Source organism: Thunnus thynnus, chromosome 15, assembly GCF_963924715.1.
Source record: "Thunnus thynnus chromosome 15, fThuThy2.1, whole genome shotgun sequence".
NCBI classification, from domain to species: Eukaryota; Metazoa; Chordata; class Actinopteri; order Scombriformes; family Scombridae; genus Thunnus; species Thunnus thynnus.
Genome location: NC_089531.1, coordinates 19910913 through 19934837, shown reverse-complemented (window position 1 = coordinate 19934837; position 23925 = coordinate 19910913). Strand labels below are relative to the sequence as shown.

Sequence of the window (23925 nt, the reverse complement as noted above, 5' to 3'; positions counted from 1 at the left end):
GGTATTGTCCAATGGCACTAAATTAAAAATCCATCTTCCTTTTTTTTCTTTATAGAGGAGTTCGTTGTGGCAGCTCAGAGATTTGGCCAGGTGACACCCATGGAGGTTGACATCCTTTTTCAGCTTGCTGACCTGTCAGAGCCCCGTGGGTAAGACAAACATAATGACCTGCTTGTACACACACAAACACACACACAGGCAACAGTTATCACACATAGTACAGAGTACATGACAAGATAAATTATGGAACACAAAACAGAGTTATCTAGAAAAAAATCATGTTAGTTTTCAATTAATACCTCCAATTTTTATAATGTGACCATATTTTATCCATGACTATTGTTGCTTTTATACATTTAATCATATCCAGGGGGGTATAAATGATCTCTGAGGAAATGATCAGCATCAATGTGCATATGATAGCCAAGCAGGTAGAGGCATTTATTGTGTGTTTCACTGAGCAAAAGCACAACGGTACAGAGGAATAGCATCTAACAGTTGAATTCATACTTCACTCATTTGTTTTTTTCCCAGCTAGTCAGGGAGTTGTAGAGAATAAGTCAATCCCAAACTTACCCCCCAAAGTGCACCTTTAGCCCCAGGGTCTATACCTCAGAGAGACGAGCACTTTCTTCCTTCTCAAACTACTCTACAGTGGATGAAAAGAATCAGATACGACTACATCAGCGCCAGAGAATCCTCTTTCAGTCCAAAACCAATTCAAACTCCCATTTATCTTAAAAAAAGGTAATTCCACCGCCTATGATCCGTGGCACAAAACAACTGTATATGTCTCACATTCCCCCACTTCCTTTGCGTCTGCCTCGCGGCCCGACCAGTGCACTCATAATTTCTAACCCCGGCCTGAGACACCACCTGATTATTATTTCTGAGCAATGGGATACTTTAATAGCCTTCTCTGCTGCCCTTGATTGGAGATGCGAGAGATAATAGCCTGAATATTCAGAGGAGAGGGGTGTGGGGGGATTTTGTGTTCCCCATTCCCTCAGCCTGGGAATCTGGGACCGTCACAGATTGCAATGGAAAGAGGCAGTAGTTTTCGATCCAGAGGTTAAATATCTTTGTTATACTTGGATGAAGGGATAAAGGAATGGGAGTTCCTTTAGACCTTTAGATCAGTTGCCATACTCAATCATACCAAGCACAGGTCTGGTTTTGTGAATGCACCAATATTTTCACATGGAACGATGGCAAAGTATCTTCAAACTTTGAGTAACTTCAGACTGACAGATTGTGCTTGCAAAGGTCATGGACTAGGTGATGCATGGATGAAATATTATAATCCTCTGAGAGTTTTTACAACAGTTTAAAGTTACTTGAAACCTCTCATTCTCCTCATTCTCTCTTCAACAGACGTGTTGGTTTAGTGGACATTGAGAAGATTGCTCCACTGGAGGAGGGCGCCCTGCCCTACAACTTGGCTGAGGTCCAGAGACAGGTACAGAAGATGAAGACCTGTTGATGTGTTTGGTTTCCTCTTCCACATTGGCAGCTCTTTTTTCATCTCAATACATTCTCTTGGGCTATATGTCACCGTGCAGATGACTAACATTTATAATTAAGGATAATAATATCTCCTGTTCACAAGTAATTCCTCCCCTAAACCAAAACATCAGTTTGATTTGTGGTTTTGGCATCAATTACACTTTTAGATTTAATTCATGGAGACATTGTTGTAGCATTATATATGTGTGGGAGAAAGAAACACAGGAGACATAGATCCAAACGAGATTTGTCAGGTATAAAGTGGAAAGTTTGCCCCAAAATGCCAATCAGACAGTTTTTTTTGTCAGCTCTACTCATTTTCAAAAGTTCATACGAGGGTTCAGACCAAGTTGTGTCCAAACAACTTCCCATCATAGACTTGAACCTAAAGAAGAAAACACCACTAGACCTCTCCCTGACATGTGGTTGATGTCTTAAAAAAACATACACACAAAATTCACAAATCCATGTAAATGCAAAGCAAAGCCATCCTCTAGAATGAGTGAACCTCAAACATGCTTCAAATTGCAAATAATAGTTGTGAAGAGGCTTTGCAGCAAATAACAAGAGCAATTTGTAACAGAAAAAGAGGAAGAAGGACATATGGACAGCCAGACAGATGAGCAGAGGGCTGTTTTCTTTCTCGGGTTGTTTGGTCAGAGTTGTGTTGCTTGGTGGGTTCCAGCGCTACAGTGAAGGCTTGGCCAGGCCATACTGGAGCAGGCTGGGGCCAAAGGGGAGCAAGCAAAGGGGCCCAAGACTACACAGACGCCAGTCCCACCACAATGAGCCACTTTAGGCCCTTGTGGTTTGGCCTCAGGGGCTGGCCGCCAGCTAGCTGGAGCTGTCTCTCCTCATCTTTTGCTTGTTCTCTCTATTTCCTTTTTTGATCTACTCTCTCTCTCTCTTCTCTTATTTCTCTACATGTTTTGCCGGTTCGCCTTTTCTCTCTTTATATCCTGTTAACTCTTTTTCCCTCAAAATCCTGACAGTAAGTATTGCCAAGCTTCATCAGCCCACAGGCAGACAGAGCTGAGGAGGATGGCAGAAATGGAGGAGGTTGTAGAGGGGAGGTTTGGGCAGAAACCTCTGGGGATGAATTGTTGAGGGGGGGTGGGGGTTCACTCTGACAGGTGGACCTGTTCTAGAGACTCCCATCCCCCTCTCACATACACAGGCACACACTCACACATGCACATGCATACTTACCACACTCCACCCCCCCTCTCCCCAGGGTCGAGAGGCCAGGGCTGGGCAGACCAGACAAGGCAACAGGTACCTCAGGTGGAGGGGGGAGTGTTGCTAATGTTACTCTATGGCTAATGCTGGCTACTAACACTCTTCTGCTCTCTGCATAGTGTGGTGATGATCACTTTGATTCCAGTTTTATTTGACAAATGGCATAACAAACCAGTGTAGGACAGATTAAGTTACACAGAGAGACTAACACTAATCCAAGTGAGCAATAAAACGTGTGTGTGTGTGTGTGTTGTTGAAAGAATCACTCATAATTTATTGATTAGAAGTCTTATAGACATGTATGAATTGTAATTACATCTGAAAATGAACTTTGAGGTTAAGCTTGTAATAGTATATTGTATTTCTAAATGTTATACAGTACTGTACAAAAGTTTTATATTGATAGAAATATGTGTCACTAGAAACTGAATTTGAATCTCATAATTTGAATTTGTGTTGTTTAACTTCATCATTTGAAATTGAATGTATTAGTTTGGAATTCCAATAAACTTGAAACTGAATGTGATATTATGAAATTGAATTCAGTTGCTCTGAAACACTTTATACTTCCACATTCAGTTGTCGCAATTCAAATTCAGTTCTCGCAATTCAGTTTCAGTTGAGTGAAACATGGTTGTTGAAGAAGAGTAGTGGAATGCAGATTCACAGATTCATATACAAACCTGTGAATTGAGCCTTTGGTTATGCTTCGATATGCTCAAAACTGGTGGTGTTCAGCTCGGAGTATCATGTCCAGAGAACTGAGGGGAAATTTCGCGCAATTTCAAAAATGAGCTCAATCCATTTACGATACGATAGTTTTAACAGAAGCCCACTCAGGCCACAACATTACTGTGGCGACGGATCAGGCGCAAAACTCAAATAAAGTAATTTTTCTCTGAAATGGCAGGACATAAAACTACAGTTTTAAATAGAATAGAGAAAACACTTTAGGCTTTTGAATTATCCAGCTCCCATTGGTTGTTGATATCGTTGAGAGAAAATAGTCGTTACAGTACGTGAAAAGGAGTTCTTACAATCTGCACTCGATTGCTCTTCCTCAACAACCGGATGTGTCTCAGTGAACTGAAATTGAATTGCAAGAGCTGAACTTGAATTGTGAGAACTGAATGTAGAAGTATATGGAGAGTTGAATTTTCAGTGAGGATCAAATACAGTTTCAGAGCAACTGAATTATTTCATAATATTACATTCAGTATCAATTTTATTGGAATTCAGTTCCGAACTAATAAATTTGGTTTCAAATTATGTGATTCAGGTTCAGTTTTTGAATGAAGTTATTCGATGTTAAACAATACAAATTCACATTATGTGATTCAAAGTCAGTTTTTGATGCAATTACTCAACTCAACTCAACTCTCAAAAATAAATGATTAAAATCCAGTTTCTAGTGACACATGTTTTCTGCCACTAGTTTTAGGCACTAAAAGTAAAGTGAAGATGCTTTCAATACTGCCATGAATAGTTTTTATTTATCAGTTAACTTCATAAACAGAAGAAACCTAAATTAAATCAATATCTGCTGTGCTTTGCCTTTAAAACAGCCCCAGTTCTCCTCGGTACACTTGCATGTACTTTTTCAAGGTACTTGGTTGTTCCAAGCATCTTGGAGAAGTTGCCACAGTTCTTCTGTGGATTTTGGCATCTCAGCTGCTTCTGTCTCTTCATGTAATCCCAGACTGACTCCATGTTGTTGAGATCAGGGCTCTGTTGGGCCATATCATCTGTTGCAGGACTCCTTGTTCTTCTTGTCGATGAAGATAGTTCTTTATGACTGTTGCTGTATGTTTGGGGTCGTTGGCATGCTGCAGAATACATTTGGGACTGATCAGACGCCTCCCTGATGGTATTGCATTATGGATAAGAATCTTAAGTGCTTAACACTTTTGCACAGTACTGTATAATTACATACAGGAATCAGATGGGACAGTTACCCAAAAAGATTGCCTTATCAGATCTGTAATGGGCTACAACGATAGATATTAGTTAATACTTTAATAATAATTTATGCAAACAATCTTTTGTTTATTTTAAAACGTAGAAAATATTCATACATTCTGTATTTCCAACCTAGCTAACTGAAAACACACCACACATCTCTTGCAGTAGAACAACAGAAATTTCATGAACAGTATCTTCTAGTTTCAAAGTTCACTAATTCTGGCAGTTTGAACTAATCTACCACATGATCACAATGTGCAGGACTTTGTGTTGCATTCACTCATTATTGTATCTTATTATTATGATACATTTTTATGATACTGTAATTTAATACAGAACGTATTGACGACATATTGAACCATCAGTGTGATCTATGACTTTCAACATGTTTTTATTTGCGCATCTCATACATTAAAAACATTTACTTTTCTTGTCAGCATAATTTTAGGAAATGACCATCATGCACAAATGTCCATCACGAAATTGGGACTTGCTGTCAAACACTGTACAGAAAATATGACAAATGATTGATTTAATAGCATGCAATTTAGCTTGCAGATCTGGGGAACTAAATATGTGGCATGCAAAGTTTAATGAGAGACATACTGAAATATTTGTAGATTGGTATAGAGAAATAAATGTCTGAAACAGCTGCTTGTCTTGTGTCATGTCTCTCTCCAGTTGCTCTGTCTGTTTTTTGTTTGCGATATTCAACAAATCACTAATGTCTAATGTCTTCATTGTCTCTTTTCCTCTGTGCGAGCAGCAGTTGGGCAGTGATGGTTCCCGCCCCATCCTAGTCCAGATTGCAGAGTCAGTCTACAGGTTCGCCCTTGGCTCAGTGGCAGGGGGTAAGAGTCACGCCCCATTGGCTCCCCTGCATCCACTTCATCCCACCACCCACCCACCTCACCACCCTGCTTGCCTGCCTACCTGCCTCCCGCCCTCTGCTGTCCTCCTAAGAAAAGGGTGAGAGAGAGAGAGAGAGAGAGAGAGGACAATGGCCCCTCTATTGCCCTTTCCTTTGCTTACAAGAACAACGGTCGCTCCCCTGCTTTAAGAGAAGTGCTCCCTCTCTTTCTTGTTCTCGCTCAATCTCTCTCTTTCCCTCTGTCTGCCATCCCTCTCTCTCACTCTGTCCTGTCTCTCGCCTCTCTGCGTACCATGGGAAAACCCTCTTGTGTGGATTCTTTTGTACCTGTGTGAGTGATCAGAAGAGGGAGGATGAGGTGGGGGGTGAAGGGTGGTGCCCAGGCCTTGTGTTTGGCTTCAGACTCCCCACTGTTTTTTTCTACTCCTCCTCCCTTCCTTCATTCCTCCATTCTCCTCCTCCTTCTATCCCAAAGGAGACAGCTTAATAAGGAGGTATGGGTCTGCCATCCCTTCTTTTCTCTCAGTCTCTCTCTAATTAAGCCTGTCGCCTTGGGTCGGTTCTTTTTGTTTGTGTCCGTCTGACTGGCCCGAAGATACCGGGAATCAAAACACTTCCTTCAATGTCTTTCTTAACATTACCTCTACAGACTTCCCCTTCTACCTCTTCCTCCTCCCCTTCCTCTTTCTCCTCTTAAAGGGTCAGTTCACCTAAATTACAAAAAAACATCTTGTGTCACTCATCTCTATCTATCTATCTATCCAGCTGTATTTTGGTTTTCCACCCCAATATAATGGTGACAGGAAGTTTGCAGCAACATCTCTTTCCAGAAGCAATGTCTCTGTTACTTTTAATAATCCACAGAACATGCTGTGAACAGTTTTCATAGGAACTGCTTTCTTAGCTATTTAATCTACATTTCTAGCAGGTCATTCCAAATAGTTTGTATGAAATTATTTTCAAAAATGAAAGAAAAGTACAATAAAATCAAAATTTCCAAAATTTGCCTTCTCAGAGTGAAGACAATAGTGGTATGATTTATACCAGAAAATGGAAATATGTGTTAAAATAAATAGAAAATATTCTCATAACATGTAATCAATATCTTAAATATGTTTTGTTTCATTTTTGGTAGCTGTGGGAGCCACAGCGGTGTACCCCATTGATCTGGTGAAGACGCGCATGCAGAACCAGAGGAGCAGTGGCTCTCTGGTGGGGGAACTCATGTACAAGAGCAGCTTTGACTGCTTCAAGAAGGTGGTCCGCTACGAGGGCTTCTTCGGCCTTTACCGAGGTCAGTATGCTCAAACACAAATTCAAACTTCCATTGTTTATATATCCACATACACTTATTTGTGCTAATGGGTCATGGTCGCAAACTGTACTGTTGGTATCAAGCAGAATTTAGCCTGCATCAATAGCTAGAATGTATATTATACATTCACTATAACGCACTATAAGTAGTTTGTTCTTCTCGCTGTATAGAAAATCCTCCAACAACAGTATTTCCATGATTGTGGTAGCTACCATGGTCATGCTAGAGAGCAATATACAAATGTAGGTTTAACATTCAGTATATGTTATTAAGTCCAAACTAAAATAAATTGGCCAAAATCCATCCCACAATTTGTATTTACAGACACAAAAACAACTCACAGGCACCCAAATCCACAAAACAGGTTTTGGAAAAAAAAAAAAAAAAAAGAGCTGAGATGAGAGAGAAGAAGAAAGAACAAGCGAGTAGTAGGGACAATAAAAGAGAAGAGAAGGGAGAGGAGACGAGTGGAGAAGAAAAGTGTAGGGTGGACAGGAGGGCGGTGTGAGTTCGCCTCTCTGTTGACCTGTCTCCTTTGAAGTGATTAGGTTGGCTGGGGACTTTCAGAGTAGGACAATGAACGTCACACGCAAGGCCACATACCTCTAGGCCTATGTCACAAAATGGTGATGTCGCACGTCTGAACTTACACACTCATACAGACTCGGAGCAGACACACAAGTATGCAGCGTGCAGCGGCAACTACTTGGGCATGCAGGTACGCACATACCAGGGCACGACATCCCTAATGACTACCTGCCCTGTCTTCAGGAACAGGGGTTAGTGTGTCTGTGTCTTTATTGTGGAGGTCTTAGAAGAACTGGAAAAAAAAAAAAGGACTTCTGAAAAACGGTGGCGGGGCCTTTTTAAAATCTCATGATTTTGATTGACAGCACTGGGCTCCCAAGAGGAAACTTGAATGCTTGAATTTCTGTGGGAAACACAAAGGCCATCAAGAATGGAAAGGCTTCACAGACATAGAGACAGACAGGTCTGGCTCCAGATAGATGGCCAGACCGGTATTCTGACCGCCAAACTGTAGTTATGTAATATAAGTTGAAAGTGCCTTCACTGTCAGAAAAATCTGCTTAGTGAAGAATCAGCATCGGAAAACTGGCACAATTACTTTTGTAGTATGATGCTGGGATCTCTCATAAACAAAACAGCACAAGAGAAACGGTGAGCATCGTTCCAAGATTTTTCCATGTCCGTGTGTGTGTGTGTGTGTGTGTGTATAGAATACATGTATATACTGTATTGAAGAAAGTATGTGAACACTTTAAAAAAAAAAATTCAAAAATGATTTTGGTTTGCTTTTTTTTTTTATAAGTTCCAGGCAGGATCCTTTAGCCAAGTTCCAAATTGAGTATATGATTATGTGTGTGTGTGTGGCCTCGCTACACACAAACTACTGTAGATTATTAACTGTGTTTGTTACTTTGAGGAAATGTGTGTCTGTACTTCTTGCCTTTGGGCTGGGTAGGGGGCCAAGTTTCATTGTGCTCTGTTGTGATTATTTTGTTTATTTTTATCCGGCTCTGGGTTGTAATTGAGGTCTGCGTAAACTTTTGGTTGGTTTGTTTTATACTCTCTGCCCTTTTTTCCTATTCTGGGAAGCAGTTTCTCTCTCTTCATCCTCTCTTTACCCCGTCTTCCTCTCTCTCCTGTTGCTACTCTGATGTCCCCACACTCCACATCAGTAGATTTCATTAGCGTCTGGGGGATCTCGCAGGGTCGAACGCATGCAGCGGCAAGCCGCACTTCATGTGGAGTGTGTGGAAGTGGTATATGTATATGTGTGTGTGTGTGTGTGTGAGTGTGTGTGTGAGTAGGGGGACCACAGCACTCTTTTTTTCTAATCATCTCGTCATTTCCTAATGATAGGTCTGGTACCACAGCTACTGGGTGTGGCGCCCGAGAAAGCCATAAAGCTCACAGTAAGTCACTGCGTTAGCAAACGCAGACATATGCATACACATTCACACAGACAAAGATCCACGCAGTTCTTCCGTCATTTGATGTTTTATACGTATTTTATTTCATGTGATACACACATGACACACATGTGAATGTGACCACATAACTAAGGGACAGTCAGCAACACTCCAGCGCACCTGCATCTGTTAACTGTCCATCAGGTATCTTGATGAGAAGAAAAGAATTAAATATATGTAGCTTACATCAGTAATACTGTTATTGTTACAACCAATACTTGTTAATAGCACTGATACCAAAGATGTAAATGTAAATAAAACAAGGGTATCCTTCAGTGGAAACAAAATATAGTCAATAGTAAAATGTAGTATTAATATCCTATATAAAACATTGTATACTGTGTATAGCCTGTATATTTATATCATGTTACACTCTACCAGTTTTAAATTTGTTGGTCTTTGCATGATATTATAACTTTTGTGTTTCCAGGTGAATGACTTTGTGCGAGGAAAGACCAGGCAGAAAGATGGCACAGTCCCTCTGGGTGCTGAGATTCTGGCCGGTGGATGTGTAAGTCACAAATGAGCACTGATTGGCTGGCTTGTACAGCATGCAGGTAACGTGGAGAGTTATGATTAGTCACAACCCGGACAGATTTAAGAATGCTCAAAAAAGAAGGTTGCATTTTTGATATATAAAGAAATGGTGAAAGTGTTTTGTTGTTTTGTTTTTTCAAAAAGTCACACTCAACGAACAAAAGGGCTCTTTGGAGTCAAGGGCCTCAAGAATTGTAAGCAATAAGAAAAAATCCAAGGTACTCGGAGTACTGAGTATAATAGTACACCCAATATGACCTACACACAGGGTGTAGACCCTGATGAAGGCTTTTAGCCAAAATGTGTTGGTAGCTGCCATGAAATATTAAATATTATTATCCACAGGACTCAGATTGCATCGAATTTTTCCTCCTTGTTCAGAATTTAAAGAGAGATTGACCATTGATTGTTACATTCAAGAGTTTTTTTTATCCTAACGACTCAAAAGACTCAACAATCTGTGCATTTAGCCAAGACTCTATGTAAGACAATATCATAAGCAGACCTCTCTCTCAGGGACAGTTCCACTACTGGGACCACAGTGGTAATAAGACATTTGGCTTTTTGTGTGATTCCAACTATTTTACAATTTTAAAGGTTTTGGCTTTCACAGCAAAACTGTCATATCCAATCAAATCTAATTTTAGATTTTATTTTGTGAATTGTGATGTGTAAGTGTACAAAGGATGGATTGGAATACAGCGATAAGGGCTGTGTCTGAAATCACTTCCTCGTTTACTCACCCACTACTCCCTATATAATAGACACTCAATAGTGAGCAGTAAATTGAGATTTTGGACTTAGCATCATTTTGCGTCATCACTGATAGCTGTAGAGTTGCACAACGGTAATTTTTGCAACTGTAAAATGCATCGTATTATGGGATTGCTAGCGGAAAGTAGTGTTCATGCCGGTGACACTACTTTATCTGTTCCATTGTGGAATTTTTGAGGGCACTATATACGTGTACTGGGCCCTCAAATAAAATGGTGGAGTTTCTCAGTGGTGGTGTTCACACACCTCATCGTGAGCCACTATTTTCTACCTAACACGACATTTTTTTGTTTTACAAAAACAAGCAGAAAAGTAAATGAGGGCTGAAAGTAACGATTATTTTCATTATTGATCAATCTGTCCATTATTTTCTCAATTAATCAATTAGTTGTTTGGTCTAAGAAATGTTATAAAAAGGTAAAAAATGTTGATTACTGTTTCCCAGAGTCCGAGGTGAGTCCAGAAAATAATCATTTGTATTACATTATATTCATTTGAGAGGCTAGAACCAGAGAATTTTGACTTTTTCTTAGGAATAACTAAAAACAATTAATCGAATATCAATTAGCGATTCATTTTCTGTCGATTGACTAAGTTATTAATCGACCAATTGTTGCAGCGCTAAAGTAAATAGTTCACATTGCATTAGACATCACAGTTATTGGTGCATTAAAATTGACATTTATGCTTGACACTTTTATGCAATTTAAGGAGAAAACAGAAGTACATAATGTACAGAAATGTAATGTGAACTGCACTCGCTATATACTGTAGACTTCTGCTTCCGTATGTGTATTCTGAATCTGCTTCATCAAACAGTGACAATGTTTAATCATACCTAACATTCACTCCTCTTCACTGATGTAAAACTCTTGGTTCTTGTAAATTTCTTGCTCAGATTCAAGCTGCGAAACTTTTCCATCTTTTCCATCAACTTTTACATCTGTCAGACACTGGAACTCCTTGATAATCATTTCTAAGATAAGTTAGAGTTAAACTGTAGAGTTTTTGACCTGTAGTAGTGCTACGGAGCAAGTTTTTTACGAGTCGGTCCCCAGTTTGTTTGTCTCCCGCTAATGGCTTCACATTATGTGTGAACATGGCCCCAGATATTCATCTTGTTTGCAAAAGTCTGCAAGCATTTTACTCAAATACAAGCCAACACTGCATATTTTAGTGTTCACCTTTTTTCCCATAATAACCCAAACACGTTACCTCTCTCTCCCTCTTCATCATCCTGGCTCTTCAAAGTGCACTGTGCTGAAATGATGCTGTGCAGCACACAGACAGTGTGTAGAGTACTAAGGCAGCATACATCTCTTAACTATGTTTACCTGTTTTCTGAGTGCCGCCCTTTTGACAGTTAAGCAGACAGACATGGAGCTGTTTTGAGGCCAGCAGTCACTGTTTGTTGATGGAACGTGTAGAGATCACACATGAAAGAGCGAACGCGCATACTGTACATGTTTTCAGGAGCACGTGCATGTGCGACAAACAGAAGAGCATACAGGTGCACGGACACACACACACACACACACACACATATTTAAGGGAGGAGAAGAAGATTGACAGCGGCTGCTACCTGAGACTCCCACCCCCAGTCTGTTACCTTCTTCCCTCCCATCATAGGTTTTGATCACTGAGCTGTCACAGTCTACCCCCTATGCATGTACACACACACACACACACACACACACACACACACACACACACACACACACACAGGTAGTCCACCAAGCTCAGCAGCTTTAGCCTGAGCAAATGAAAGAAGGTCTTTCACTCATGCCTCTTTTGATGCTGGTCACTAAAGCAGGATACACAAGTCATTATGGGTTTAGGCCCACTCAGGCACATTCAATTGACCTTATTAGTTCTGGGAATATGTTTGAAAAATGTTTTAGCACAGCGTATTTACAGGTCTGTTCTGGATAGCGAATTTGTTTTTAAGAAAGAGAGAAAGAGTACAGCGCCGTAACTACAAGAAAGCTAATATACTGGAGATATATTGTGCACCGTACTGGGTGTGAAAAATAGTGGTTGTCTCTTTATACAAGCCATATGGATTCAGAAGCAGAACCATAACAGAAGCAAAGAGAGAGGAGAGGATAAATGTAGAGGAGAGGAGTGTGGATGGATGGATTTTTCCTCTTTTCCTCCGTGAGCCGTCGTGACAGCTCCTTTCATCCTGGCTGAGGCCCCGGTGTTAGTGCTGGCACTGCACTCTGCCTGCCACTTTATCTTACACACACTCACACATAACACGCGCACACTCACACACACACACACACACACATAAGTCGAACCCTCCTGAACTGGGTTTTTTAGCGAGGCTCCAGCCACAGCGCATGAAATCTGTTTATATCATTTGGTAGCTGTGAAAGTGTCGGTTTGGACCACAGTGTCAGCCGCGGATCCACAGTCTATAAAGAAGAAGACAGAACGAAAAGGGAGGAAAAATAGAACGGGGGGGACTAGTAATGTTACGTACGCACCTTTTTTATTTCAAGCAGCTTCTCTATCACCGTCCTGTCTCATGCCTCTGCTCCTCTCATCTTTTCTGTTCTTGCTTTTTTTTTAATCTACTACTACCCTTCTCTGCCCTCTTAAATCTCCTTTTCTCACCTACCCTTTCCTCTCCTCACCTCCTCCTCCTCCTCCTCCTCCTCTTCTTTCTCTCTCTAAACCTGCGGCTGAGCACCATTAAGCTCCAGTGTTGGTTGCCAGTTTCTAATGATTATTTGGTAAGAATGGCATGCTCCGTTGACTGAGCTGGCTGGATGCTTATCTGGCAGTTACTGGCCTGCATTTTAGGGCTTAAGTTACACAAAATACTTACTGGGTCATTGCTGAAAGGAGGAGTGGGGTAAGACTGAGAGTAAAAAACGCAGTAACACTGTGTTAGTATTCATTGTAAATGTATCGCAGTTTGAATGGTTAGTTTAAGTCTTTGTAATGGCTCTCTTATTCAGGCCTGACGTGAATTATGAAAACATTATCAGAGAATCTAGCACACAACACACACACACACACATACACACACACACCGGGACCTGCACATGTAGCACGAAGGCTGTTCAGCACAAATAAAAGTGTGATTGTTATTTATGGATGGTGGTTAATGTTTTTAGCTGGTGCTAATCTGTTGTGTGTGGCTTGAAGTGAATGGTTGGCGTGCGTGTGCGTAGTTGTTTTGGGAGAAGGGGAGTCCTCCAAATTTTACTAAGCTTTTCTGCTCTCCAACAAACACACACACACATAGCCAGGAGCTGTGATGCGTGCATAAGGTGCTGACGTCCCAGGTTTTTAAGGATCACCTTGCCTTGTAATTACCCGGGAATCATCAGAGAGCTGCCGACACCGTCAACCCATAATCACAACTCTAAACCTCTCTGCCTCAACCCTGACCTTCCCTCACTTCTCTTGTTTTGTCTACTCCTATCTCTGTTTCTGTCTCACTATCTCTCTCTCTCTCTCTCTCTCTCTCATTAGCCCTCTCTGTTTATTTGTCTGATTCTCTCCCGTCCTCTCAAAGTTCAACATTTCCGAGTTATTTTCCACAGTTAAGTAGGAATCTGCTGAAACAGGGCACGGGACGGTGACTCGCACAAAAAAAGCTTTGCACTGTCACTCATTTTATCTCATGTTGTTGGGGCTAATTGTCAGCTCATCTCTCTAAACGATGTTGTTGTTTACTCTCCTTGAGTAAACAACATCTCCATCTCCTCCATCTCCAGTCTCATTAGTATCCAGTTGAAGCAGCCAGCACTGCTAGGGGCCAGAACCAATAGCCTCTTAATGCTCGCGCTATTAGCCAGCATGTAATCAACTAGGTTATTTTCCATAAAACAAGTCATAAAGACTTAGCTGTGAGATATAGCGGCTTTGGAGCGGCGGCCCTCCTGCTATTCACAGCCTCTTGTTGGTTCTGGAAGGGAAGCTGAAGCCCACTGTATTCAGTGTTATTTAAAAAAGCAGCTGCACACACCTTCAATGAGACGATTATGATTGCTCTCTTTCTCTCCTCCCACTCTTCTCTTAGGCAATATATGGTAACATTTAAATCTGAGGGACTTTGAGCAAAAAAAAAAAAAAAATTGCCCATGTTGCAGATTGGAGCTTGATGCCTTCCTGTAAGGCATGAGTCGATGAACACAATCCATCATTCATAACGAAGCGAATGAAGGAAGAAGGAGGGGTGGGGGGGGGGTGGGAGAGAAACAACAACAAACAGACCAGGCCTATTTAAGACAGAGATGGCGCCATGGCAACCGATTGCTATCTAATTGCGATGTGCCGCCCTTTTGCGTGTAGCTACAGTAACCACTGGCAACCGTAGTGAGAGAGAGACAATATTAGAGAAGATGAGAGAGATCGTTTGAGAGGAGGTCAAAGAAAGAAACAGAGTGACAGAAAGAGAGACAATACTCTAAAGATGGCAGAGGAAGAGACCGAAACAATGAAAGGGAACATTAGAGACAGAGAAGTAAGTCAGACAAACACTGTAAAAATTTCACAGTATTTGGAAGAATTCTGGAAATGCTGTCAAGTTCCCTGACTAGACACACTTAAAGGTTTGTTTTGCCACAACTCTACCACAGCTACCTCTTATACTTAAAAGCCCTGCCGACCTGAAAGGCAAAGAAACCAGTCTGAACTTGCTGCAATATTGTTTCCCTCCCTTCACAAGTACAGGTTTTGAGAATGGTGTAAAGTGAGAGGTTAGACAGAAAAAGAGAAGTCAGAGTCCCCGCAGGGTCTTTGTGATGAAGACAAACAGCTGACAGACTCGACTGCATCAGCTGAATTCCCGGTACTCTCCTGTACTCTCCTCCTCTCTACATGTTTGTTTTGCAGCTGGTTGCTGAGGCTGCACTACTGTTAAAATTACATCACTTATTATTGTGTACAAGTAGGAAAAGTTGTTACAGACCACAGTTCATTAATCTTGATTTATTCAAATGTTTGTTTTTTTTTAAATTAATTTGTTGAAATTAACGCTTCTCTTCAATGGAGTTCAGGCAACACACATAAAATCTCACATAGATGAAATGAATATTAAAATTGGGTGTTTCTAGTCCATTTCTTTTTTTCTTTATGTTAATTATTTTCATTTCTTTTCGACTCTCTGTTCCTCCAGGCTGGTGGCTCCCAGGTGATCTTCACCAACCCGCTGGAGATAGTAAAGATCCGTCTGCAGGTGGCAGGAGAGATCACCACGGGGCCGAGGGTCAGTGCCCTGTCTGTCATCAGAGACCTTGGCTTCTTCGGACTTTACAAGGTGGGAAACATTGTTAGGGTCAGAGGTGCATGTATAAATCATCACACACACACACACACACAATGCAACCAGACCTGATGGGTTCATGTTTTTGTAGGTGTAGTTCATGTTGTGGTTGCTGACATGGCGCTGTATTACTCATTGTTTTAATCTTCACTGGCTGTGTGACCCGTGTCTGAGCCACACATCATAGAGTTGCAGTTTTTTTATGGTTTAAGACTGCTGCAGTATTTTTGCAGTATTCAGTTTTTAAGACATTTGCATTTAATACATGAAATATAAATGCAATATTAATACATAATGAATCAAGAGAGGCATCTCTTTTGAAATACAAAGAAATTTGCATCTCAGCATTTAATTTCACTTATTCTGATGTCTGTCTTGGCGGCCATTTTTGCGGTTATTTAAAGTTATTAGATATTAATGCTAACGCCCATTTCATACTAAACAAACAAGGTTGTGCGCAGAGTGAAGAGCAGCACTTTATCCTACAAAGCAGCTAACTAGGATGCTATATTAGATAATCACAATATTAAGTGGTATCCTTGTCCTCTCTTGATATTTTCTGACATGCTTGACATTTTTACTCAAGTCATGGTAGGTTTGGAAAGTAGTTACATAATTCCAGGAATTCAGAGGTGGACAAAATTTATTTTTCAACAATTCTTCTCTACAGTATTATTGTCACTGTGACAAGTTTCACTTCCTGTAAATGCCAGAATCCCATTGGACGCATGTTGTGGAGGTCAATTGAACTTCAGTCACAAAACCACTTAGTGTGCACTGCTATGACTCCCACAACTGCTGCTGTAAGGGTTTTCTTTTTTAAATATTTGCATTATCTTGCAAATATAAAAATAATTAGAAAAAGATTAATAAACAAATTTGAATGAATGCATGGTCGCCTCACTCATATCTGAAACTGCTCTAACTCTGGCAGCTGCAGTGCAGCGATGCTGGAGCTATGACACTGCTGAGCTCTGCCAGGTGGACATTAGAGGTTGGACTCCCGACACCTAAAACGTTCTGATAGCTTATTAGAGGAGGTAAAATACTTGTTGATGAGAGCTGCATCATCGTAACAGCCTCTTGGTCCATATGTCCACACATACTTTTTCATTTGTCTCTGTCTCAACTAATATGTAAGCATGTAGAAATAATAATGCAAGATACAGTTTTTAGGATGTTCATTGGATGTTGACTGTTTTGATGATGTAACACTTGGAGAGTTGACATAACTGCATTCAGGCGGTTTCCCATTTGAAATAGAAAATTGCATTTTATCTTTTTAAATGAAAAGTACAACCTTGGACAGAGCCCAAAGCCATAATAGATTGCACGTTATCCTGTATTCATGTTTGATTTGTTTCTACTCAGTTAATAGTCAAATTGTTGCCAGACATCCAATATCCACTCTATTGTATTTTCATCAGCTTCACAACTTCACAACAATCCATTATTTCTCATTACTGTTATGACTAAATCGTATGTGATTTTTCTATTAACTATTGTACAATTATACATTACCTTACCCCACATCAGCTATCATTTAAATCAACAATTCCATGTGGTCTTCTGTTCAAGAACAAGAAAAGGCACAATTCACGCTAAAAGCTGTATTTAACCTTAATTGCCATAATTGGTATTTTTCAATGGCACAGGGCTAAAAATTACAGTGCACTGTTTGAACATATTAGGGGAGTGTGATATTATGCGCCCAACACATTGTAAAGTAAGCACGAAAGATTATAATGTCATATTAGGCGCTAATAACGCAATACTGTTGTGTTTTAGACGTATTTTCTTGGTACCGATGACCTGAGAGCAGAGCCACACGGCAAACTTTTTCTGTATTTGTCTTTCTTATACACACACACACACACACACACACACACGTGCCAATACACACACACACACATGCCAGCACACATACACACACACAGACACACACACAGTTTTGGATTTGGAAGCTATCAATTAAAGAGAAGAGCTGTAGGAATCAATGAACGAACTGTGGCTACTGCTAACATTAGCAGCTCAACTGGCTAGACAAGGACAGCCCTCAGGGTGAAACAGAGCCTAATGTCTAATTAAATTACATAAATTAGTCCTAATGGAGCTTGGCAGGAGAGATTCTGCTTCAAATGTAAACACAATCAACTGTGAAAATGTCAATCTCATACCTGTGGTTGTATTAATTTCCCTCATTTTACTTAAATAAGATGATTTTTGTTTGTGTTTTCAAATTCTAAATAGAGAACTATCTTGGGCTGGTTATTTATTACACCGGACCCTATCACTAGATGTTTCCCAGGCTTATCTGTGTGCTGTCTCTGTCTGTGTGCTGATGTGGCCACCTGTCAGCACAGACAACTTCCATGTAAACCTTTTGGTTCTGTTAACAAGGCTGTAAAAGTATGTGGAGTCTCCTCTTGTCTCGTCTACCTGCCGACCTGTTCCTGTGTGTGTGTGTGTGTGTGTGTGTGTGTGTGTGTGTGTGTGTCCATATAACCATTGTCTCCATTCAACTGTCTGTGAGAATGCTGCTCAGTGCTGCGCTACCCATAAGAGTGTGGTGTTTAAACGTGCGCATGTCCGTGCACACACTTTTGCGCTCGTCTTCCTGCTCCGTGCACGGAGAGGAGACAAAGTGCATTGAGAAAGCCGTAGCAGTGTTTGGCGGTGGTGGTAGAGGGGGGGAGGTGGGGAGGAGACGAGCTCCAGCCTGCAAGCCCCAGACGGGCTGGCTCCGGAGGGGCTGCACCCAGGCACAGAGCTGCCTTTGTCAGGGTAATTATCCTGAAGCTCACCCTCCGTTGGTGGAGCTACGGGTCGGTAGGGTGGCTATAACACTCTAGCGCCACCATTCATCACTGGGGGAAAGTTGTCATTGTAGGAATATGGCTCCAGATGATGTTTCATGGATATGAAGTCATTATATTTAAGCTGAATAATGTGCAAGAAGTGAATCAGATAGATTTGCATTTTGCCTATTCTCACTAAACAAAGTCATGCATTTCATCTCAGTACAAAAGGATTAATGTGGACATATTTGCATACTCTCTCTGGGTTCGTTCTGCCAGTGAATTAGCCAACCCAACCCAACACCATTACCCTGGTATTAAGGCTTCTGGTCCCAGTCGCTGTGACGCTGCTTGTCTGTCCCGCCACGATACAATCTCCCAGCTTTCAGCAGCACTCGGGCCCCAGCCAGCGAACAAGAGGGACAGGCAGACAAGAAGTGCCAGAGGAAAGAGAGGGAAAGAGATAGCCCAGGTATCTGCCAATCCTCTCTGTGTGTATGTGTGTGTGTATGTGTGTGTGTGTGTGTAGGAACCAAAGGATTATCCCATAGGAGTTAAATGAAGCCTGTCCAAAACAGGGAGACCCTGCCCAGCTCTTTAAACGCTTTCTGTTGACTGTAGTTGCTGTATCAAGAAGGTGGCAGCAGGCCAACAGGCTTGAAATGCATCAGGAAACTCAATAGGCTTGATGATATAGTGTTGTTTACAGTGGCAGACAAGGAGCCATCTTCTCTTTTCCCCCACCCTAGATTTATTTCATTCAGCCGGTCTGTCTTTTTTTTTTTTTTTTCTTGGTTTTGGAGCTGCCTACCTCACCTGCTGCTGAAGAGCGTTTGCATATGGAGACAAATGATTTGTCTGGCATGATGTGGTGGTGATACTTCACGTTAGAGTTCCAGGAGTCTTTTGGAAGTAGGTCTTTGGCATTTGAGCATCTGGACAGTTGATGTTTCACATTGTGGCTTGAACAAAACAATCCATCTTTAGAGAGCCCAGCCAGCAGGCAAGGTTTGAATCCCCCAAGCTCCATCGCTCTTCCTCTGCTCCCTTTTCTTTTTTATCTTTGTTTTCTCTTTCTGAACGTTCACCTCCCAACCCAATATTATGACCTGAAATATCTCTTGTTGTCTTTCTCCAGGGTTCCAAAGCTTGTTTCCTGCGGGACATCCCCTTCTCAGCCATCTACTTCCCCTGCTATGCCCACGGCAAGGCTTACTTCACTGATGAGGATGGACGGATAGGGCCAGCCAAGATGCTGTTAGCTGGAGCTCTGGCAGGTAAAACACTTGATCCCTTCCCGCCTTTATACTCCAGCCGACAAGGGATAGAGAACTTTAATCAAGCTTAAATATAACAGGGAGTCTTAAATTCCCAAATAACATTAGAATTGTCCCTGCGGGATCCCTTGGATAACAATCAAAATCAAAAGCACTTATGTGTGCTTTGTGAGATGTTGTAGTGACCACATCCTGAACATGTACACAAGAATAAGAAGAGATGCTTAAAAAGAGTAAATTGCCTTTTAATATATTTCATTTAAACGGTAAAAGCAAATATTTCTTGTTTTTTACTCTGGAAATCGACATTATTGCTTTTTAAATATGATTCTTACCGGTAGTAGCGGGTCTTAAATAATGTGACATGAAATATAAAGTGTTTATATATTTGTGGGGGTTACACAAAGTGGAAGTTCTCTGCTGAGACTTTGTCCAACATTTTTAAACTAGGCCACCACTTGAGAAAGGTTATTCAGGTCTCAGTGAGGGTGCTCATATAATTCTGAGGGGTCACAATATGATTGGAAAAGGAACAAAAATGAAAAATGAAATTTTATTTTTGACCTTTCTCTATTTTTTTTGCTTTTTTCTCCTGGATAATGCTAAAATCCTACAAATGAAACAATCTGAAGAGGAAGAATCACAACTCAATTGGACCATTACTGCCGACACAGCATTAATGGTCCAATTAATGCCATATTACATTTGTAGATTATGATGACATATAAAATATCTGACCATCCCTAGTGAACCGAAGTCAGCTTCAGTCCCCGAGTAGGTGCGCGGAGCCTTAGAGTTCATGAAAAGAAATGTTCAGAACAAAGTGTGAGAGCAGGTCTCACTCTGCTCTCGCCTCAGACCTCCACAGGCTGCAGTAACAGTAGCAGAGCTCAGAGTTTGGAAGCCAGGCAGCCTCTGACCGCAGGCTCCATGGCGGTAGCTGCTAATTAGAGTGCTGCTCAGTGATTGGGGACTGAGGTTTTGGAGCCCTGCAGCAGGGAAGCGCCTCAGATGCCTGCCAACCAGGCCGGCAGGGAGGCTTTCCAATCCTAATATGTTGTACATGCACATACACGCATGCATGCAAGCACACACACCGACACAAACTGCTGTGTGCTTACTTAATGCATGTTTCATCCTGTAAGAATGCATACAGTCCTGTTTGTACTATATGTGCAGGGTTTTAATATTTGATTTATCCTAAAGAAAACATTAACAACAGCCCAGCACTCAAGTTAAAAAGCTTTTGAACATTTGCATAAAAAAAAAAGTAATATTTGTTTTTGAATCTTCAGAGATGTGTCAGCCGCAGCGCTCTCTTTTTGACGCAGAGGCATGGCACAACACTGAAAAATCATAAATTCTTTCTCCATCCTTCGTTTTTTTTTTTTACTTTGGTTTCTCACCACAAGACTGGCAGCCACGGCCCACAGACTCCAAGTTGAAACGAGCTCCATGATTTCTTAATTTTTTTCGTTACTGCGACACATTTATCATCCTTCTTTCACATACATTTATCAGCGGTTTCAGCATTCTGGCAATTAGTGTTTTACAGTCAGCACAGGAAATTGAATTACATGCTGAGTTTGTTCAGCATTATTTAGTCAGGCATTACCCTGGTCTGTGAGGAACATAGTGTTGGCCATCTCTAACTCGCATTAGCTCTTTATATGAGTGAGAATTATGCAGGGAGTGTTTGACTTTATTAGCTGTGAGGTGTGAAAAATATAAGTGTTGTTAAGTCTGTTCCTTCGTCAATAATTCGACAACTACAGGCCACATTAGCATGAAACCCGTTATGAATATTATTAATGGTCCCCAGAGAGAAGCTCTTACCTTTACACTAGAGCAGCTAGCAGGTCAAACATTTCAACTACACAAACTTAAGTTTGGATTTTAATCATGCAGAGCTGAAACAATTAGTCAGTTAATCAGTATTGTATGTAATATGTTGATAACCGATGAATTGTTTAAGCCACTTTTCAATACTAGATATGAATAAATTCAAAAATATTTGGTGTTTCCAGCTTCAAAAATGTGAGTATTTGCTGCCCTTCTCTGTTCTGTATCAGTGTAAAAGGTTCTTTAGGTTTTAAACTGTTCAAGACACTTGAAGATAGCATCTTGGGAAACTGTGATGGGCATCTTTAACATTTTTGCGACTTTTTTTTTTAGACAAAACAATCAGTTAATTGAGAAAATTATCCACAGATAAATTGTTCATGAAAATAATAGTTATTTGCAGCCATATAGTCATTGATTCATTTCAGGACAACACTTTTCATGCTTAAAAGAAATATTAAATAATTCATATTTAAGGATTTAGTGTGAATCGATATCCTTATACCGCTTTTAAAAGACTCCATAGTAATATATGATATACGGTTGTGTCATTATATCTCCATTTCCAACTATTTTCTACCACATCTCAAAATCCACAGGAAACATCTGATTTATTGGCCAAGTATGCAAGTTTCGTGGTGGTTCTACTACTTATACACAGTTTCAAGAGGACACATAGACATACAGCCGAAGCAAGAACAACAAAGCTGAACATAAACATGTTATGCACATATTAGGTACAGGTCAAACATCCTCCTCTCCTCTCCTCTCCTCTCCTCTCCTCTCCTCTCCTCTCCTCTCCTCTCCTCTCCTCTCCTCTCCTCTCCCTTCCTCTCCTCAGTTCAGTGCAGGTGGTCAGTCACCACCGCCAGTCTGCTACCTAATGCTGAGTTGATCAGGCCCGCTGAATAGCTCGTTTGGCCGCTACAAAAACCAAGAAGTCAGAGTAAATCGTCAAGAGGGCAGTTGATGGTAATGACCGAGCCATCAATGATTGAGCCCATTCATGGCTGAAGTGGATGGAGTGGGGGCTCTGCAGTCACTCCCTTCAGTCAGCCAGTCACTTTCACAGGCACACGGGGCACAGTGTGCATTGCTCTCATTACCGTCCATTGTCTGGGCCCTTTCAAACGGCTGTAAGAAAAGTGGGAGAGAGAGGAAAGGAAGAGAAAAGGTAGAGATTAAATAATGGCCTTGCTGGTGGTATGGATTGGTTGATGGTGAAGTGATAGGAACTGGCCCCTACTTGTGTCTGGTGTACGTACGCGGCTGACTTACTGCAAGATGGTCAAGACCCAAGATGAGCGAACAAAGAACGATAGAACCACTCTATCAGATGCAGTTTACGATGATATGCAAGATTTCAATTGATCGCTGATGGCTGCTTTCTACAAATCATCTCATTTGTTGGGGGCTGATTTTAAATGTCCGCTCTATTTAGAATCAAACACATCAGACTGCTATATAAAAAAAATCAATAAAAAGTGTCATATGAGTAAACTCTTCTTGCATTCTTCTCCCCAGGCATGCCAGCGGCCTCTCTGGTGACCCCGGCGGATGTGATCAAGACCAGGCTACAGGTGGCGGCGCGTGCTGGCCAGACCACCTACAGCGGCCTGGTGGACTGCTTCTGGAAGATTCTTAGAGAAGAGGGACCCCGAGCTTTCTGGAAAGGAGCTGGAGGTATGTTTACTGACGTGATGATAAAGAGTCAACCGTCATGATCATATACAAAGACATCATTTGTACACTTTTCAAACTCCTTACAGCCTCATGTTTTGTTTGATACGGTTACTTATCATCTTGAATTATCACCGTGCACCGATCAATAAGCTCACAGGCAGTAAGAAGAAGTTTTTAGCCCTGAGTTTTACCTGTCAGGCTACATACAGGTTGCAGTATATTATTGCTGGAGGTTGTTAGGGCAGTATGCTTGAGAGGAAACTGCAGGCACTATTCAAGACTGAAAATAGTACTTCCACCTCTTCTGCCTGTTTTTGGGATGAAAAATATATATTTTGTATATTTTTATTTACAGTTAATATTTTCCCAAAAAGATAGAATTGAATATCAGTCAAAGATAAAGCAGTGAAGGACAGTGCTCTTTGTTTTAAAGACACAAAACATTATCTATAAAGTATTGAGTCACTATCAGAGAGACTGAACAGGATTTTAAGTATTATATTAACAATACAGAGATTTACAGACTTCTTATATTTACATATTGTAAACTGGACGGTGTATCAGTCTGAAGGAAGAACAGCAGATTAGTGCAATGTGACATCTCAATGACAAAGAAGATGAGTTTCACTTTGTTTTCTTTTGTCCTTCACTTGGAACTACACAATATTTTGTTTAGTAAGATAAAAACAGAAATTGATTTTGTAAATGTGAATGTACACAAAGACTAAGTTGTACATGAGGACAAAAAGCCCTTTATCAGGACAAACTGTCTTCTGCTATTCAGTGCACAAATTATTTGAAAGGATATGAAAGTACATCATGTTATAACACATTTTTCTTTTG

The 23925-nt window shown here is 40.9% G+C and overlaps 1 protein-coding gene across 1 annotated transcript in view; it reads left to right on the top strand.

The window, feature by feature from the left end:
• The window catches only part of LOC137197800 (electrogenic aspartate/glutamate antiporter SLC25A13, mitochondrial), a 50320-nt gene that overhangs the window by 23757 nt on the left and 2638 nt on the right, over positions 1 to 23925 (top strand). The window contains exons 8-16 of the mRNA XM_067611220.1: positions 56 to 149; positions 1375 to 1459; positions 5474 to 5558; positions 6714 to 6872; positions 8778 to 8830; positions 9318 to 9398; positions 15336 to 15476; positions 19419 to 19557; positions 22924 to 23082. Coding sequence (XP_067467321.1) covers positions 56 to 149; positions 1375 to 1459; positions 5474 to 5558; positions 6714 to 6872; positions 8778 to 8830; positions 9318 to 9398; positions 15336 to 15476; positions 19419 to 19557; positions 22924 to 23082 — 996 coding nt within the window. The remainder of the gene's footprint in view (positions 1 to 55; positions 150 to 1374; positions 1460 to 5473; positions 5559 to 6713; positions 6873 to 8777; positions 8831 to 9317; positions 9399 to 15335; positions 15477 to 19418; positions 19558 to 22923; positions 23083 to 23925) is intronic.